This window comes from Notolepis coatsorum (assembly GCF_963971535.1).
Source record: "Notolepis coatsorum genome assembly, chromosome: 18".
Lineage (NCBI taxonomy): Eukaryota > Metazoa > Chordata > Actinopteri > Aulopiformes > Paralepididae > Notolepis > Notolepis coatsorum.
The window spans coordinates 31905219-31926138 of record NC_140182.1 but is presented as its reverse complement, the minus strand read 5'-3'; the positions used below and the strand labels follow the sequence as shown (position 1 = coordinate 31926138).

The window sequence follows — 20920 nt, the reverse complement described above, 5'->3', positions numbered from 1 at the left end:
ATGGGACCCGGACCCGCGGGGAGGGCAGGGCGAGAGATAGGACCTGGCCCCACGGGGAGGGCGGAGGGCAGTCCTGACCCTCTGAGATAGGAGATAGGACCGGGCAGAGAAGGGCAGGGCAAGGAGAGGGACTCCGCCACTATATAGTTCACTTTCGAACCCCAGGAATTGGATCTGGGAACCCGGAGTGCCAACATGCCGCTGCCGCCAGTAGAAGTCCTTGATGGATTTCTTTCTTTTCTTGGGAGAGGACCCAACCGTCCGGGGCACCACCGGCTGGATCCGTGTCTGGTGAGGCATGCGTTTGTGATGGCTCGAGGAGGGCGTTAATATGTGTGTGTGTGTGTGTGTGTGTGTGTGTGTGTGTGTGTGTGTGTGTGTGTGTGTGTGTGTGTGTGTGTGTGTGTGTGTGTGTGTGTGTGTGTGTGTGTGTGTGTGTGTGTGTGTGTGTGTGTGTGTGTGTGTGTGTGTGTGTGTGTGTGTGTGTGTGAGTGTGAGTGTGTGTGATGGTTTGGAGAGGGGAGTGTGATGAACGATCGCTCCCTCCCTGAGGTTTGCCTAACCCCTGCATTAGTGGCAAGACCACACTAATCACCTCCAGATGTATGAGAGTGTAATCTGACTGATTATTTACAACATCGCCTTATGAACATCGCCCTCCCCTTGACTCGGTCTCGCACTCTGCTCCTTCTCCTGAGCACAAGTTAATGCTTAATCTATCTGCGGGGCCTTAACTTAGGCCAAGCCCTGTTTATGGGAGGGAGGCAGGTCACTCTTGAGATGTATACAGTTTGAGTCCCACAGGTCGGAGACAGAGGATCTCAGGTTCAGCTCTTCAGTGCAACAAAAAAGAAAAAAAAAAAGCTTGTCTCATCCGGTCAAGGAATCGGGACCTCGTCCAAGGAATCGGTCGCCATGGCGAAAGGACTCTACATATCCCAGGCTCTCGCCGCCGCCACCATCATCCTGACCGTGTCGGCCATCTGCGGCATTGTCACCATGGTGATCGTGTATAACATGCAGATCGGGCCCCTGAATCCGACGCCCCGTCCGACCATCCTCCCCACGACCCCGTTCCCCACGGGACCCCAACCCGATATGAGGCTCCCGGGGGACCTGATACCCGACAGCTACAAACTCTACCTCAAGCCTCACCTCTACACCAAGATCATCGACGATGCCAACGTCAACATCACCAGCCCCAACCAGACCTTCGTCTTCAGCGGGAACTCCACCGTGAACTTCCACTGCGTGCGGAGCACCAGGACCATCTTCCTGCACAGCAAGGAGCTCACGCTGACCGAGAGGAGGGTGACCGACAGGGACACCCACGAGGGGATCGAGGTGTCTCACGTGAAGCAGCACGACGACGAGAGCGACTTCCTGGAGATACAGCTGGACGGGGTGTTGAGAGCGGGCGGTAATTACAGTCTGTTCACAGCTTTTGAAGGAGAAATGATGGATGATCTATCGGGGCTGTATGTGAGCAGATACAACGAAGGCGTTGCAGCCAATGGAGATAACACTGAAAGGTAAGCGATGAAAGATTGGATGAATACTATTGATATACTATTGATATATACGTGGCCCAAGCCCTCACGCTGAACTATTGATATCCATAATGTTCTATCTCGCACTTGATGCACGTGGTTTTTGTTTGCATTCCTGTGACGTTGTGATAATGGGATGTTTTGGAGAATTCAGCCAACAAAATCGAATCATGTATTTGTGGGTCCTTGACCTGTGTAGGAAGTGGAACCCCCAAACGATCTCTTTTACACCAAGGCTGTTGACTTTCGTCATATCAATATGATATAACAACTACTCTTACTGAGGTCCTCTCAAAATAACACAACACATTCAAAACATAAAATCATTGTACAATCAGAATAAAACAATACTTCCATGCACATTGTACAAGCAACAACACCAAAACAAAGAATAATAATGACAGTAAAGATAGTAATTTGTCTGTCTACATGAATGAATGGCGACTCCAGGGTGCTGAAAAGGGAGATCATGGCCGACCCCTCCCACCCCGGACACAGCCTCTTCACCCTGCTCCCCTCTGGGAGAAGGCTGAGGATCCCAAAGGCTGTGAAAGCTTGTCACAGACTGAGCTTCTTCCCCTCAGCCGCCAGGCTGATCAATGCCTCAGGTCCCCCCCCCCCCCCTCCGCTCCCAAGTGACACTGGCACAATGACACTGCACTGGTCTTTACTGGAACTCTGCACTTTACACTTTATATATATATTTGTATTTAAATTATTAATCCTCTACTGCACTGTTTTTGTCCTGTGTCTGTGTTACTGTGTTACTGTGAAAAAAATTAAATAATGCATACACTGTAATGCCGCAATAATTACCAATGTGTTTTTACACAAATGGCTTAATAAAGGAATCTGAATCTGAATCTGAAGCTCCAGAAGTGGAGAGGTGACAGAGGTCCCAACTCTCACCTACCACCACACAAATGCCCTAATTTGGATTTAAAAAAAGAATATCATAAAATCTAAAAATTATTTCTTTCTGTAAAATCGCTGTTCTCAATTTATTTTTGAAACTTGTCTTACTGGTAATATGGCGAGGCCAGCGGATTGTGTCATTCTGTCGGACTGATCCCTTGACCAAAGATGAACTAGATCCACAATGATGGGATCAGTTAGGACCCATTCGCTTTGCTTGGGCGCCCGTTTATTAAAATTTTAGTATTGGTTCATGGCTGCTATAAGTATTCTGAAGTGTCCTCATGACAGCTCAGAGACGGGACAAAGCAGCAGTGATGAAATGACTGACGTTGGATGAGATTAAATGTAACGTTTACATGCGGTTTGATAGCGATGAATACATATATATATATGCTAGAATAGATATTAGACTACAGAGGCAGTCTGGAGGAACAACAGGTGTGACTGTGTGAGGAACTCTGTCAGAAAATCTCTCCTGGATAAATAAAGGTTATAAAAAAAAAAGGGAGGAAGAGGTCACAATTCTTTATGTAGCGATCAGGCAGCTCAGTTTTGTCCATTTCTATAATAAGAATAATGATAGTTATAATAATACTAGAATATTATAAATACATGAATACAAGTCTATAGAAATAACAAGATAACAGTCACCATGTGATCTTTACATGCTCAAGTTGTGATCCGCAAGATAAAAATGTGTGTTTGTTTTGGTGACATCTATTGGTGATAAGCGATTAATTGCTGTTGCGTTTTTGCACTGTATGGACTCGCTTTCCATCCTGAAAAGTAATGCTAACTACTGAATTATTATTCTATTCCTTCCAAACAAACAAGCTGTTGCTGTGGCTGATGTAAAACGCATCACTTCCTGTGTGCCGGGTGGTTTTCCCGGGAATGTCCTACCAGACGCCACCTTTTAGAACAGCCGAGAACAGCACATGTAAAAACATTCACGAATTGGGTCTATAGGTAGAATCACTATTGCGTTATATCCATTGGTGATAGAGAGAGCGGCAGAATAGACATTTAGATGAAAATGTTCGAGATTATTACTTTAAACTCAAGAGTTCATGTACCATTTGGACGGAGTAAACCATTCTTACTCATACTACATGTCAAAGTAAAAAAGAAAAAGAGAAAAGAAAACAAGCAGAATGACTCAGCGTGATGCTCACACTCACACAACATAACAATAACAATAGGCTACCAATACCATGTCACATAACTGCAGCAGCGCAGTGATATTAATATATAATAAAATATAATTTAAAACCTTGCAACAACAAATATCAGTTTAGAAAATGAAAATAAAAGGCCTAAAATGGGCATTTAAAAGTTAAATTACAACGCATGCTCTTTTAAAAGTAACATGTGTTGTCCATAGCTAGACACATGTGTTGTAAAATAGTATCCTTTTTGAGCATGTATGGTCGTTATGGCGGTTTGATCATCAGCCAACGGGTGCTTATGTGGTCTGAAGGCAGGCATATAAACCACCTCTCCATCCTTGGTTCCAACCGCAAAACTCGCATGGTTAGAACGGGCCTTTCCAAGTGAATCATGGTAATTTCCCTCCGGTCCCTACACTCAAGATGTCTTCCGTGGGAGTCTGGATCAACCTCCGACGTGAGGTCCAACTGACTTAACCCTTTCAGGTGTGTGGTCTCACACGCAGAGATAGAACCGTGAGAACCGATCGTTCATCGAGACCTACGGAGGTCTAGAACTGACCTATCTCGATCCCCCGCTCTCTTTTCCCTGATCCTCCGATCACAACCATTGTTTCCCTCGAAAAGCGACAGTTGTGATTGGAGGATCAAGGAGAGAGGGTGGGGGTTCTGAGAATACATTCCAAGTCGTCTGGAAGGGTTTTAAACTCAGCCATACAGCGAGGTCATTCACAGGTTACACAATATAGATAGACGAGTAGACAAGTTTGCACAATGGCAGGGCGTCCTCGATCCGCTTGTTCTTCATTGAAGAAATTCCCAGGCCCAGTGCCCAGGAAATGCTTTCCGGGAGATCAAATCAAACCGAATCAAATGTATTTGTAAGGCCCGACGACAACACACGTTAATGTCCCCATGGGCCGAACACGTCTTCTTTAAACAAGTCAAGAAGAAACATCACATTAAATCAAGAACAAAAAAAATAAAAACATGAAATCCAAAATAAAATGTAAAATAAATAAATGCAACACTCCCAGACATACTCCAGCGAAGGTAAGGAAAAACATACTAAAAACCTAGCAATATGTGTATGTATTCCGTTTAGATCCATTTGAGGTATGAGATCCATAATGAAAGAATAACGTTTTTATGGTTTTCAGTGTTTGACAATTAAAGTCCCCCGTCATAGGAAATAGAACTCCGTTCACTGTAACAGAGGTGGCTATTTCCCAGACATCTTCACTGTGCCAAGTTAAAGTTCAAGCCCGGTGAACAACGTCATTTAAATGAAGTCGAGACGAGGTTCTCATGGCTCCGGAGGACGTTACCTCATCTCATGTAGCCATTGATTTAGTTCCAACAGCTGCAGGAATGAGAATATCCAACCATTGAGCAGAAACCAGTGTGTTTACACGGCCATGTTGATGAGCAGAGAGCCATCATGGTCTCAAGACGCACGGATCATCCATCTGGGTTCTTAGGAAATGCAAAAGTTAATCACATGTAGCTGTGTGTATCACGGTTGTTACGACATGCATGCAGATGTTCATTTTACTACAGCTCGGGTGGAGAGGAGTCTATGTTGTACATCTTTTGGAAATTCTTGGATAGGCAAGACTTCCAATACTGGCAGTGGCGAGACCAAGAGACATCAAAGTAGGCAACTAGGTTAACCGTCTGTAGTGTGGTAGTGAAGGTGTTAACCTTCTGTAGTGTGGTAGTGAAGGTGTTAACCTTCTGTAGTGTGGTAGTGAAAGGGTTAAGACCTCACTTGAGTAAATGTCTCAATTAAAGCTGCAGTAGGCAACTTCTGAGAAATTGGCAAGAGTGAGTTTACCTGCTCAGCAGAAATAGAGCAAGCTCTGCATCACTTTTCTAGCCCCCGCACGTGTAACAAAGATTTCCCACAGACTCCCAGAGCAGCTTTAAAGGAACACGCCAACATTTTGAGAAATTAGCTTACCCTCTTCTCTAGAGAGAGACAAGAAGATAGATACCATGATATGTTGGTGTGTTCTTTTAAGCTGAATAAAAAAAATATAATAATAATAATAATAATACTAAATATTTCCCAGCCTCTGATTGGCAGGTGGTTTTGCACAAGGTGGTTTTGCACACCGTTTGGCAGGTCAAAAAGGTCTGATTGGCACAAAACAACAGCTCCCTGCATCAATAACCAATCAGAGGTCTTTGGCCTGCCAAGCGGTGTTCCCATGGTCGCATCGGGAAAGCTAAGACTACCATCGCATTCTTTGTCAATAAGTAAACACAAATTGTGCAAAACCACCTGGCGATCAGAGGCTGAGAAATAATACTTTTTTGGGAAAATGTCAGCTTAAAGCTGCTGGTGCCTCTGGGGTCTGGAAAACCTTTAACGGTTGGTTGACGCGTCTTTTCCAGTTGTGAACATTCCTTTTAGCTTGACTTATGTCATTGATAAGGAAGGACAATACCTCTCTCTCTGTTTTACACAGTTAGCAAAATAATAAAGTGCACACTACTGTAAGTCCATAATAAGTGCACACTGTAATGCAAACGAGTCATATGGGTGTAATTTAAATTTGTAAACTTTTATAGATTTATTTGTGATGAATCTATAATTATATTATATTGTAATGATATATTATAGACATATACATACAAAAGAACAATAGGGGGGGGGGCACATCATCAAAGAGAAGATAATAACTCATAATAATAATAAAAAAAAATTAAGAAATACATCAATTAATAATAAAAGAAAATATACATTCAAATAGTACAATCAAAAGTAATATATATATATTCATGCACAGTGCTGGGGAAACTACTCTAAAAATATAGTTAACCAAACCACGAGCCACACCACAATAGCAACCCAGACAAATTGTTATTATTCTCAACAACAACGAAAAAAAGCTCAGTTTGTCAAACTAAAACCACTTTGAAAAAGCAACTACATCCGAAACGACACTGCGGTCCGAGTCTGGAATCCCCCATACTTCCAGAGAGGTCAGTCTGAAGCTGTGGGTGAACTGTGGGTGTGTGTTGGATCCTGTGACCCAGACCAAGAGCTGACAGAGAGGGACTGTGGGCCGACCTACACCCGCTGTAAGGGTCTCCAACACAGAGCTCCAGAGAGAGGGACTGTGGGCCGACCTACACCCGCTGTAAGGGTCTCCAACACAGAGCTCCAGAGAGAGGGACTGTCGGCCGACCTACACCCGCTGTAAGGGTCTCCAACACAGAGCTCCAGAGAGCTGACAGAGAGGGACTGTGGGCCGACCTACACCCGCTGTAATGGTCTCAAATAGGGCTGCACGATTCTTGCTAAAATGTAAATAATTTTTCTTTCTAAGAATTGAGATCACGATTCTCTCACACGATTCTTATTTTTCGTCATCATTTAAAAAAAGTAAAGTAAAGAGTAAAAAAAAAAAATAAGATTTGAGGAAAAAAATAATCGTCATAATTTAGAAATGAGATCGCATAGGTCTATGAATCAATATCGCGATTTTTTTTCGATTAATTGTGCAGCCCTAGTCTCAAACACAGAGCTCCACAGAGCTGACAGAGGGACTTGGCCAGTGGTAGTGTGGTCCGCAGGCTCCCGATTACACCGATAGCATCTTGGATCAACTGGAAAGATTCTTGATAGTCTGGATTTGGTCCAGTGTGCCCTGTGAATAATCTTACATTGTATATCACCCCATGGCTAGCACAGAGTGATAAATGATGCACTCTATTTAAAGGAACACGCCAACATTTTGGGAAATTGGCTTAGCGTCTTCTCCAGAGAGAGACAAGAAGATACAGTTTCCTCTCTGTGCATTCAGTAGAAAGCTATCTGGCTGCACCTAGCTTAGCACAATTAATGGAAGCGGACAGTGCCGGTTAGCCTAGGCATTGTCCAACTAACACCTCTCCCGAAGGCTAACTGGCCATGTCCGCTTCCATTCATTGTGCTAAGCTAGGCTAACGTGCAGCCAGACAGCTTTCTACTGAACTCACAGAGAGGAAACTGGTATCTATCTTATTGTCTCTCTCTGGAGAAGACGGTAAGCATATTTCCCAAAATGTTGGCGTGTTCTTTTAAGATACCCCCCCCCCCCCCCTCATGTCCTATCATCAATCTCCACGTCTAGGTCCTTAGATGCTATGACTAGAGTCATTCCCAGGAGTCTGATGTTTGTTGTATATCACAGAGACTGTTCCCTTTGAACATGGGTCACGTTTTAAAAACGTGACTGTGTGAGGCAAAAAGTGCCATTGATATATAGATCTCTAACTGTACTTACCATCATAGAAATGGTTTATCTTGCAGAGAGGGTGTGGGGGGGGGGGGGGGGTAGCACAGAGTGGGGATGATAAAGGTGGATGAAAGGATCTGAAATGACGAGTTAATTGCTGCCAGATTCTGTGGGCGTTTACACTGCAAGTCTTACTGCTAATTTCAGATGTATTGCTCAGATCAGATTTTTTTAGTTTGGCTGTTCCAGTGTGAACCGGTCACGCTCATGAACTGACCCGCAGGCGCAAGTAAACAATAACGAAGCTGGATGTAAACATGGAGGACACTGAAGTAACAGTTGGTGTAAACATGGAGGACACTGCAGTCACAGTTGGTGTAACCAACATGGAGGACACTGCAGTCACAGTTGGTGTAAACATGGAGGACACTGCAGTCACAGTTGATGGTTTAGTTTATAAGAGGGTGTTTAGTGGAGGCTAATTCATGAGCAGATGATAATGGGGGCGAGGAGGAGGTGAAACAGAGAATTTTTTTCTTTCAATATGCTTTCAAACACATACCAAACAAAAAAAGTAAAGCTTTTTCCCCCAAGCCATCAGACTCATAAACAGAGCCCATTGACACCCCCCCCCCATCTTTGTTATTTAAAATGTATATAGTATAATATCTACATCCTGATCTGCACTGCACACTTTTAGAACTGTATAATCTTTATTTTAGTCATCTTATTTTATGCTATGCTAAATTTATTGTATTTTTATCTTATTTTATTATTAAGAATCTATCTTGGGTATGTCATAAATGTGTTGTGAAGAAAATAAATCAGATTTGTTTGCAGTTGTTTGCAGTCTGAACGTGGCCCATGACATTCTTGGAAGATCTTTGCACTAACATTGCAAACAGTGAACAGTGAACACAACATTGCCATTAACTAATTGACTGCCACGCTCTTTCCCCATCTGTACTGCCTGGCACCAGCTTTTTTGGACCATTTTCATGATATTTCACGATCTTTGCAGAGCTATTGTATATAACGGTTGGCGACGAAACCCAACTATAGTCGGGTTTGGCTCAGAATGAGTTAAAGGTAGTGTAAGTGGTATTTTTTTGTTTGTTAAAACAAGTGCTCTACATGTTAAAATAATAGCTCTACACTCTTGACAGCCATCACTGATATAGAGTGTTTTGGTCAGTAACATGGGTCTCCCAGTCCCTCTACTCTGCAGTAAACACAAAATAAATGTTCTGGTATCCCGTTCCCACGTTATCCAATCAGGAGAGAGAACTCCACACTGCAAAAATGGTCTGACCAAAATATGGAATAAGCAAGCAAAATAATCTAACTAATTTGGCTTGGCAAGATTTATTGAAATAAGTAAGAAAATATCTAGGGTTCTATCTCCTGATTGGATAAAGTGGGAAGGGATACCAGAAAAGGTATTTTGTGTTTACTGCGGAGAGACCCATTACTGACCAAACACTCAGTTTATATATCAGTGATGGCTGTCGGAATGTAGAGCTATCACTTATCTTAACAAAATAAATACACTTTTAATGACTTTTACAGCACCTTTAATGATGTGAGCATATAAGTGAGAGATTGGACGAGAACCCAGGAAGGTGTAAACTCGTAGAGTTGTTTTTACCAGTGTAGAATAGCACACAAATTAACTTCCCAATAATACAACAACAAAGGTTTTCTATGACTCTACAGTGTTTCTTTGTTCATTTAGTTTTTTCCCCTGCCCAGATAAAATGTGAGATTTTACTATCTAGTTGTTTGAAAAATTACTTATGAATAAAAAGAGGGACAGGCTGAAAAAGATATAAACATTTTGGAAGAACATTCATTTGAACACAATGAATTCACCAACGAAAGAGGGAGAAAAGACCGGCGTTGGAAGTCTAGAGATCATCGAGTCACACAATAAGAATCTTTGCTATTTGAAAATGGCTTAAAAATGTTATGGACCCAGTGTCACCTGAGGGAGAAATGCTTGTGGGTCAAATGTTTCAAAATCAAATCACAGAATCAGAGATATCCTCCTGAAATATGTTTTGCAAATATTTGCCCATGTGCAATCATCCAATCCATCGCTATCATCTTATCATCAATGCATGCCATCCTATACAATGTTATTACTGACTGTATTGCAGAGATTTGATAAGGATAATTTCTTCCTCCGCATATCAAAGTTCATGCCGTGAGGCAGGCCCAGTGGGTGTGGTGATGAAGCCACAGTGTCTTCCCCCCCCCCCCCCCCTCAATGTACAGTTTTGCTTGTTTATACAGTGTGCCCCCCCCCCCCCAACCACCTCCAATGTAAATTACCCAGTATGGTTGTCAATATCCCAACGTACCCAACCCCCCCCACCCAACCTCCTCCAATGTACAGTTTCTACGTCAAATGTATATACTCCCTTTTCTTGACTCCTTCTGTATCACAAACAGTACTGTATTTGCAAATCTGGTATGTCATAAATGTATAGATGTAGCAGTACTGACTATCTGTATGTCATGTATGTCATATATGTCCTGATGAATTGAAAATGGGGGACCCTGATGTAAACAAGACGAAAGTCTTTCTCTGGTCTGCATCCCCTTAACAATTGTGTGTATTGAGCTGTACTGTATTGTACCCATTCTGTTAATAAAGTTTTCAATCAATCAATCAATCAATCATGAGGACAGACATGCTGCTCCTTATCTGTGTCTCTCAATGGTGACTATGTATCTCCTGGCTGTCTTGCTGCTCAGTTTAAAGGAACACGCCAACATTATGGGAAATGCGCTTACCGTCTTCTCCAGAGTCAGACAAGAAGATAGATACCAATCTGTGCGTTCAGTAGAAAGCTATCCGGTTGCAAGCTAGCCTACAGTGTAGCTTAGCACAAATTAATGGAAGCTGATACGGACCCATTAGCCTAGCTTAGAACTTAGGGAGAGGTGTTTTTGGCCAGCAGCTAAGGCTAGCTCATCTGTATTCGCTTCCATTCATTTGTTTTGTGTTTTCACATCACGTTTTTGTGTTTTCTTCCTGATTTGAGTTCCCCTCATTTTGGAATCCATATCACAACCTAGGTTCCTCTGTTCATCATAAGTTCCTGGTTTATTTTCATATCGCCCTTGCCACGACCCATCAGCATGCACATGTGTTATGTTGTGCTGTGCTGTATTTATGCATTTATTGTGTCATGTTGTGCTGTATTATGTATCGACCATTACTGGGAAGGGGGGGGGGTAAATGTATCTATGTTCCAGTTTTATGTACTGTAGAGCTTAACTCATTCAACGCCAGACCCGATGATAGTCGGGTTAACTCGCCGACCGTTCAGCGCCAATCACGAGTATAGTCGGGTTTTAATCGTTATTTCTTTTATTAGCGATATCCATACATTTTCATCCATCCAGCCTGATGTTATCATTGGGAATGGGTCTGAGCTCTCAAAAGGGCAAATACCGCCACCTACGCCTTCCAGCTGGTATTGCACTCCATTAGGAATGGTGTAGTTTCTTTTCTGGGACGATCCGAGCCGTGCAGGCAGGGTTTAGGTGCTCAGGCGAGGTAGGCCTATGCAATGATGGCATGGAACAGTATTAACCCTGCCACCTGTTCGTGTGTAATGCTCGGTAATGTGCGACGGACCTCCACGAGCAGTATTTGGAATGGTGATCAGATAATTGGATTATTTCTTTTGCATTACATCAGATACCAGGTAAGAACACTATATATAAAAGCTTGCGTTGATCTGATATGTCTTTCTACCCCGATCGAAGCTGTCTCTGTGTGTGTGGCTGTGTGCCGTTGGGTGGGAGGAGGTGGCGGGGGAGCCCCGCGGTCCAGGGCTCTTTTCATTCTTGCATGAGGAAGGATAATAATGATCATCTAGCCTTGATTTCAGGAAGATTCGATAATCAGACGAAAAATGACAACGTGTTTAGTGTATTCCACTAAAGGGCTATTATCGCGTCTTTTCCTGGAATTACTAAGAATCACCAAAACTATACTCATATTCAAAACGGTATAAAACGGAAATGTACCAATGAAAAAACAATCCGTTTTGTACATGTTGACTGGAAGCAACTCACTGATAATCGACGGGTGTATTAGACCCATAGCTATAATTTAAGCACTTGCAAATCTTGCAGTCCCCCCATTGATTAAAGCGGTGGCGTTCTAGCACCCTCTTGCGCATTAAGCGATGGCGCAGAATGAGTTAATACACTCTGTACCGATCACAAATACCACCAACCTGGTTGTGTGTCAATAAAGGAATCTTGTATCTTGTATACGACTATCTGAATATCTTTATCCATATTCCTAGATTCCTTGCCATCACCCAAATGCAGCCCACAGATGCCAGGAAAGTGTTTCCTTGTTTCGACGAGCCGGCGATGAAGGCTGAGTTTGACGTGACGATCATTCATAGGATAGGAACTTCAGCGCTGGGGAATTGGGAAACTGAAGGTGAGAAAGCTGCACCGACTCTTACTGTCCTTGCCTCACTGCATCCTGTCCTGCGATGAGTGTCCCATTTGAAGGATTTTCTCTCAAGCTGAAATTTGGAAAATGTGTATTTAATAATAATAATAATAATAATAATAATAATAATAATAATAATAATAATAATAATAATAATAACATCTTAGATTTATATAGCGCCTTTCAGGAGACCCAAGGCGCTTAACAGGAGGGGGCATGTTAGGGGAAGGGGATCAGGGGAACAACGTAACAACAAAGTAAAAAAAAAGAAAAGAGGGAAGTCAGCATTGTTCATTTTGGCAGCTATTTTCATTTTAGTTTTAGTCTTAGTCATGTGTCAAGTGCTCCTTTTTCGTTTTCATCATATTTAGTCATCTTCATTTATGTTTCGTTTAGTCAGTTTTTAATTGTCTGAGCATTTTAGTCTTAGTCAGTTTTTGTCTCAATTTTGTCTAGATTTTGTCGACGAAAACGGATGACATTTTTGTCTATTTTTAGTTACAATTTTTTTTTATTATATAAATTATACAACCTTTTTTTTCTTTTCTTTTTTACAGCTACTGTTTTATATATACTGTTTTTTAGTAATAACTAGAAAGTAATGGTATTTATTCAACAACAGGTGATTGTATATATTAGTATTAGTATCATTAAATGACAACTATGCTCAACTATGCTTCACCCACGGAAAGGTTGTTGGCACATTGGTTCCACACGGACATTATACGTTGTTGCACTTGCTTCCAGAAGGCTCCGTTTAGGTTAGAGGCTCTGTTGTGATTTTTAATGCACAATAAATATTCAACATTCTCTTTTGAGACTCCGCCTCAGACTCTTATCATTTGGCACTAAAAGCTAAACATTGTCACCGGTATGGCTAATAATGGATTGGATTTATATAGCGCTCTTCTCTGACTGACTGTTGCTCTGACTCAGAGCGCTTCACAGAGTCCATTATTCGTTCATACACAGTCATACCGGTGGTGGTAAGCTACAATTGCAGCCAGAGCTGCCCTGAAGCAGACTCACGGAAGCGTGGCGAATAATCAACGCCTACGGCCCCTCCGACCACCACCAACATTCATTCACATGCATACACATTCATACGAGGCAAGTAGGTTAAGTGTCTTGCCCAAGGACACAACGGCAATGGGATGGACATGGGCTTGAGCGGGATTCGAACCACCAACCCTTCGATCATTGGACGCCCCGCTCTACCCCTGAGCCACGCCGCCCCACTGTCCGCAACATGTCATTAATAGTGTGCGAGAGGTCGATCAGTTAGCCACATTAGCGTGAGCTAGGTTAGCCACTAGTTAACGCGAGTTAGATGGAAATACAAACAATGTAACGTTACTGGTGAAAAAGTGATTTACCTTGGAATACTCCTTTGCCAACTTGCTGTACTTTGCTTGCAGGTCTGCAGCTGGATTATGAATAGTCCCAATTTTAGCCAAGGTAACGTTAAGCTAAAACTAGCTTTTCAAATAGCTCTTCAGCGAATGCTAATAACAGAGCTCCCCGTCACACTGCTCTGACTCAGGACGATGGCATTAAGAAAAGTTATAATTATTTTGTCTGGTCTTGTTTTAGTCAACAATATCAACATACATGAAGAGAAATTTCGTCCTGGTTTTTGTAAATTACATTTTTGTGTCCTCAGTTGTGGTCAACGATATTTAATAAACTATTTAGTCTCGTTAGTGTCACACGGTCTTCAATAACGTGACGTCACATAATATATATATTCAACATTGAAAATGAGGGTGACCTCAATTGTCTTTGAGAATAAATAAAGGTTTGAATGAATGAATAAATATATTATATATATTTCCCAGCCTCTGATCGGCAGGTGTTTTGGCACATTGTGTATACTTTTTGAACAAGGAAATGCAATGGTCTTAGTTTTCCCATGTGACCCTGTGAACACCACTTGGCAGGCCAACAACATCTGATTGGTTATTGATGCAGGTAGCTGTTGTTTTTGGACAATCAGATGTTTGTGGCCTGCCCCGAAGTGGTGTTCCCAGGGTCACTTGGGAAAACCACCGCGTTCCTCGTCAAAAAGTACACGCAATGTGCGAAACCTCCTGTCGATCAGAGGCTGAGAAATATTTGTTATAATCTTTTTAGTCAAATTCTGCTTAAAGTTGCTGGTGACTCTGGGAGTCTGTGGACAACCTTTGTTGCGCATGCTTGAAAAGTGATGCAGAGCTCACTCTATTTTTTTTTTTTTTTTTTTTTGTCTTTTTCCCCCTCCATTTTCCTCCGATTTTCTCCCATCCCAATGTTAGTCGTATGCCAATTCCCAGTCCCTTCCTGGTCGCTGCGCACTTACCCCCCACAGTCAGATCATCTGGGAGAGTGGAGGCTACCACGTGCTTCCTCCGACACACGTCCAGCCAATCACCGCTTCTTTTCACCTGGCAGCGCGGATTCTCATTGAGAGGGCGTAGCGTGTGGGAGGACCACACTATCCCCCTCAAGTCCAATCCGCGCTTAGCAGGCGCCCCGACCGAACTGTAGGAGTCGCTGTTTACAACGACCCGGACCCACCCCGCCAGCTTCTCCCACCCTCTAATACAGCCAATTGTATTAGTGCAGACGGCCAGCCAAGCTGGTGACAACCCCGGAGCTGTGAGCTGGATTCGAACAGGCGAATCCAGCTCACAGCTCCGGGGCTGGTGACGAACGCAATCTCCGCTCGGCCACCTAACCGCCCAGAGCTCACTCTATTTGTACAAAGTTGCCTACTGCAGCTTTAATGTATAGCCTACTTAGCCTACAGTATGCCATTTGTTTGTGTTGTGCTGCATAATGTAAGTTTGAAATGAGGACTGTGTTGACTCAAGCATGTACAATTACATGGCATTTAGGGGCGACAGTGACTCGGTAGGTAGAGCAGTCGTCTGGTAATCCGTAGGTTCCCGGTTCGATTCCCACTCCTCCCGGGCAGCGTGTTGAAGTGTCCTTGATCAAGACACTTAACCCCAACTGCTCCCGATGTGCAGGTTGGCACCTTGAATGGTTCTTTCCGCCGTCGGTGTGAGAATGTGTGAGTGAATGGGTAAAATGTGAGGAACACATTTTAAAGCGCTTTGGATAAAAGCTGTTATATAAATGCACCATTTACCATTTATATAGGATAAGCACATAATTCACTGGGTGAGTCAACAAGGTCCACATTGCAGGACAGTCCATTGAGAGACGCGTAGTGCTTACGAAATTGTTCGCGTGGTTGGATCTACTTGGCACTCATTACAAATCATCGAAAATCGTACACATGCATCTATGTGTAAAATCCACGAGGGATGGAATGCAACTCTCTCTATGTTTAAAAAAGTATTCGTAGGACGGCTGGGTAGCGCAGTGGACTAAGCACTCGCCTACCACCGCAGAGACTCTGGGATCGAATCCAGCTGTCAGCGGTACCTCCGGCTTGGTCAGTCGTCCCTACTAACACAATTGGCAGTGTTAGCGGGTGGGAAGCCGGTGGGTGTCCTGGTCGTTGTAAACTGCGACTCCTACTGGTCGGTCGGGGCGCCAGGGAGGGGATCTGGGGGAAATAGCACGAACCTCCGCACACGTTACGTTCTCCCAGTGAACTCCTCGCTGGCAGGTGAAAAGAAGCGGCTGGCGACTCTACATGTATCGGAGGAGGCATGTGGTAGTTCTACACCCTCCCCAGGCCGACAGTGGGGCAACAACCAGGAAGGGAATTGGCATAACGACTAAATTGGGATGGGTGAAAAATACAGAAAGACAAAAAAAAAAAAAATTATTTGTTATTCTGGTAAAACAACAAACAACACAACAAAGCAAAATAAAACCAGTTTTGGTCACTGATGACTTTTGAACAGAGAGAGAGTCGCATGTAATCAGCAGTTCAATGTCTAACGAAGTTGTCTTTCTCTCTTATCCTTTCAGTTTCCAACATTATAGACCACGAGTGGAAGTACACCCGTTTTTATCCAACAGCAAAGATGTCAACATACATCCTCGCCTTCTCCGTGTCTGAGTTTAAATCCAAGAAATCTGTGGTCAATGGAGTGACGATTGAGGTACAGTGGCCATCCTGCAGTTAGATTACATTAGATTACAGCCTGCAGTTAGATTACAGCCTGCAGTTAGATTACTTTAGATTACAGCCTGCAGTTAGATTACAGCCTGCAGTTAGATTACAGCTAAAGCGCATGACACACACACACACACACACACACACACACACACACACACACACACACACACACACACACACACACACACACACACGCACACGCACACGCACACACACACACACACACGCACATGCACACGCACACGCACACACACACACACACGTACATAGCCTTCGCTCATATCTCATATCATATATGTCATTCCCAATCATATCTATAATCTACATCATTATCCATATCTCTACCTCATTACCCATATCTCTGTGCATCATATCTATAATCTACATCATTATCCATATCTCTACCTCATTACCCATATCTCTGTGCATCATATCTATAATCTACCTCATTATTCATATCTCTGTGCATTATATCTATAATCAACCTCATTGTCCATATCTATGTACATTGTATCTATAATCTACGTCATTATCCATATCTCTGTATATCATATCTATAATCTACCTCATTGTCCATATCGCTGTATATCATATCTATACTTCACCTCATTATCCATATCTCTGTATATCTAGAATCTACCTCATTGTCCATATCTCTGTATATCATATCTATACGTCACCTCATTATCCATATCTCTACATCATATCTATAATCTACCTCATTATCCATATCTCTGTATTGTTAGGGTAGCGTTAAACTGGAGCCCAAGAGCAGAACACAGGGAAGAGAGAATGGAGCTGTTTAGGTTGTTTAATGTCCCAATAGGTACCAAGCAGACAGGGTTATAGCAAAACAGGAATGTTCGACAGGTGCGAGCAGGAGCACTCCTCGTGTTCCACAGGAACGTTCTGGCGGGCGGTAGGCCAGCGGCAGATGGTCCTGGGCACAGGGAGACAGGGGTTAGACTAGCAAGGCAGGGAAACAGATAGAGCAGCAAGGTAAGTTACGTCCTCGTACCTAGGTAGGTGTAGCAACACTCGGACAGTGAGTGGCAGGCACCGCAGGGCTCATATCAGAGCCGGTGATGACCTGACGAGTCTCAGGTGTGCAGATAGGGCTCGGCTGACAGCGTGTGGAAACAGCAACAGGAAGCTGCTCATATAAGGGCGTGGAAGCAGGGGGAGAGAGAGAGGCTCTGGCCGTGATTGTAACATGTATATCATATCTATAGCTCATATTCTCACCATATCTAGCTGTACATCACATATACTGTATAACTCGTATTCTCATCATATCTCTCTGTACATCACATCTATAACTCATATTCTCATCATATCTCTCTGTACATCATATCTATAAACTTATATTCTCATCATATATCTCGGTACATCACATATATAACTCATATTATCACCATATCTCTGTACATCACATATATAACTCATATTATCACCATATTATCTCTCTGTACATCACATCTATAAACTCATATTCTCATCGTATCTCATCATACATCACATCCATAAACTCATATTCTGCATGTCATTCATCATATCTATACTTCATATTATGTACATCAATGCTCAACTTATTTTACTATCACGTATAAATAATTTTGTACGTGATCTAGGCTGGGCCTCCATTGCTGTAACCAGTATCCACATGGCCTCCCAGCGGTGATGCACAGTGAGGTCGCCCATGTGAGCTCCTCTGGTTGGGTCTATCACCAGTGCCACGGAATGCCTAAAAGACTACAGTCTCATTTGTAGAGTTACTCGCTTTCCTTTATCCTCCACGTTTAACCCTTCCACTGCCACACTACAGACATTAACCGTCTGTAGTGTGGTAGTGAAAGGGTTAACCTTCTGTAATGTGGTAGTGAGAGGGTTAACCCTTTTGTCGTGTGGCAGTGAGAGAGTTAACCTTCCGTAGTGTCGCAGTGAAAGGGTTAACCATTTTGTAGTGTGGTAATGAAAGGGTTAAACAAGGTGCAGACTGCAGTTACCGCCAATCTTCATGCAGCTCTAGACGCTACATAAACCCATTCAAGCCACTGTGCCATGCTGACCTCTGAGGTCTATTGTGTCTTAATACATTGGGTCTAAAATTAAGAACGAGTCTTAAAGGAGGAATTCTACTCAGATACAAAACCTCTCAGAAAACAAGTGAGAGTTTTGCATGGCAAAGGACCTTATCTCAAACCCCGCTCTCTTTTCTTGATCCTCTGGTCACTGTCCAAGGGAAGCAAGAGTTGTGATTGGAGGATCAAGAAAAGAGGGCAGGGTTTGAGATATGTCAATCTAGTGGTCATGGAATGGTCTAGAATTTCCATTTGTCCTCTGTGTTGGAAGAAACAATGGTTGCTATGTGCAAGACAATGGTTGCTATGTGTTGATTTGTGAGAAATATTTCAACAGTAATTTTATAATTTGGTGTCTTATTACTGGATCTTGTAAACATGTCACAGTGGAACAGTAATGTGCTTTTCCAGTGTTTTACCTGCTCTACCACTGCACGGAAATTAGACATTTGTATTGAAATGTGATAGCACTGGTTACAGGCAGCCATGTTGGAAGAAAGACAGCTACACAAACATTGCATGCAAGGCCTCTATTGTGGCGACTCATGCGTTTCTGTGGTGGTTAGGCTAATAGCAGTGGTATATCAGCAAAAACACGTATTATACTTTTATATAATTAGAATTATATAAGTTATAATAATAACATAATAATTAATATAATAATTAATAATAGTTAAATAAATACATAAATATATGGTCATTTATATCGTAATAATCAAAAAATGTCTATCAAAGCAAGAATGAAAAAAAATAACTGTAGCTATAAAGGTCTAATCTGTGATTACAGTATTGTTTCCTATACTAGCTTTCTTTTGTAATTTATTATCAGCTAGGACTGACTGTAAAAGCCAACGTTTATTTACACTGGAAATCAATTGTAGTTGTAGGACACTGTAGCTGTAATGAAGCCTACTGATACTTACAGTCCAAAGGTTTTCAGACACAGTCCAGACTGTTACAGTATAGAGACTACAGTCAGAGGTGGGGAAAGTACAGATCATATTCTACTCAAGAACTGTTACTTTGATTACATTTACTTTACTTTGAGTAAAAGTTACTACTATATGTAACTTTTATATGGTGTACGGGGGGGGGGGGGGCATAGAGGTTGTTAATCATGTTTATTTTTTGAATATATAAAGTTCAAATTTGGTTACTTTTAATTAAATACACCTTTACAAAATGAAGTGAATGAGCAAAGTAAAGCAAGATTTAACATGACCATGTGGGGAGGCGTTAATAGTTGCTTCTGTGATGACCGTCCCGTAAAACCTTTTCATTTACATTTACATTTACATTTAGTACAGAACATCAATTGTACAGAAAATCTGTCAACATTCGTGGAGTGGATGATTATGATTAGCCTATAGGTAGGGGTGGGACGATACATCGATCCAGATCGATACATCGATGTAATTATCAACGATCGAATCGGATCGATGCAATGTAATAAGATCGATTCATATCGATACTCTTATTTGAAAATCCTGTGGCGAGTCTCATATCCGCCCAAGAACAACAGCAGTAGCTCCGTGTGTGTAGACGTTACAGCATAGCATTCTCCCTTTCTGTGTGTGTGTGTGCGCGCGTCTTTGGAAAGACCAGATGAGGTCAGAGGAGTTTGATGTTTAAATGTTATTTAAACATAAACAATATAATACATAATAAATGTAGGCCTATACATGATCATGCAACATCAACAAATTGTTGTAGGAACGGTTTGGGAGAGGGAGGTAGGGAGGGGTTTTAGGTTGAGTTTTGAGTTCCAAAAAATGGAGCTTAAAGTTTAAAGCTCAATATATCAAAACGTGGCACTTTACAGTGAACAGGAGGTCTATTTGTATTAAAAACAATAGATTGATTTTCCTTTAAATGTCTGGAAGAGCTCAAAAATACAAATGTCAAATGATATTTTCGTTACCTTTTTTTAGTTGATCTAAAAGTTACTGATTGTGTTAAATGGGCATATGATATCATCTCATATCGATTGCAGGCACCTGAATCTAATCTAATCGTATTGTATCGTGAGAGACTTTGTGATATCGGCAAATATCGTATCGTTGTCCAAAGAATCGATATCGTATCATATCATGATGAAACTGGTGATTCCCACCCCTACCTATAGGCAGGTCCAATAGTTGGAGATGCTGAGAAAAGCAGACTCTGGAGTGAGCAGTAGATTATAAACCACTGCACTTCTGAGTTACATTGAGCTCATGGAGTCATGGGGAGTGTGGGGACTGTGGGGAGAAAATGAATGAATGTGGATGAGAGCCTTGACGTAAGTGGTTGTAGCTACGGCTGTGGGGGTGCTGGAGACATGATCCAATATACTTTTTTATACGCTGGGGTTTCCTGAACAGGGAGAGATCAATCCCAAGTCGATTGGCATTTTCTCGGCCGAGCTAT

At 42.3% G+C, this 20920-nt stretch overlaps 1 protein-coding gene across 1 annotated transcript in view; it reads left to right on the top strand.

The window, feature by feature from the left end:
• Positions 1–915: 915 nt before the first annotated feature.
• Positions 916–20920, top strand: part of anpeplb (alanyl (membrane) aminopeptidase-like b) — a gene marked incomplete at its 5' end in the record, with an annotated part of 65076 nt that continues 45071 nt past the window's right edge. Inside the window, 3 exons of the mRNA XM_084335145.1 lie at positions 916–1532; positions 12195–12337; positions 16280–16413. Coding sequence (XP_084191271.1) covers positions 916–1532; positions 12195–12337; positions 16280–16413 — 894 coding nt within the window. The remainder of the gene's footprint in view (positions 1533–12194; positions 12338–16279; positions 16414–20920) is intronic.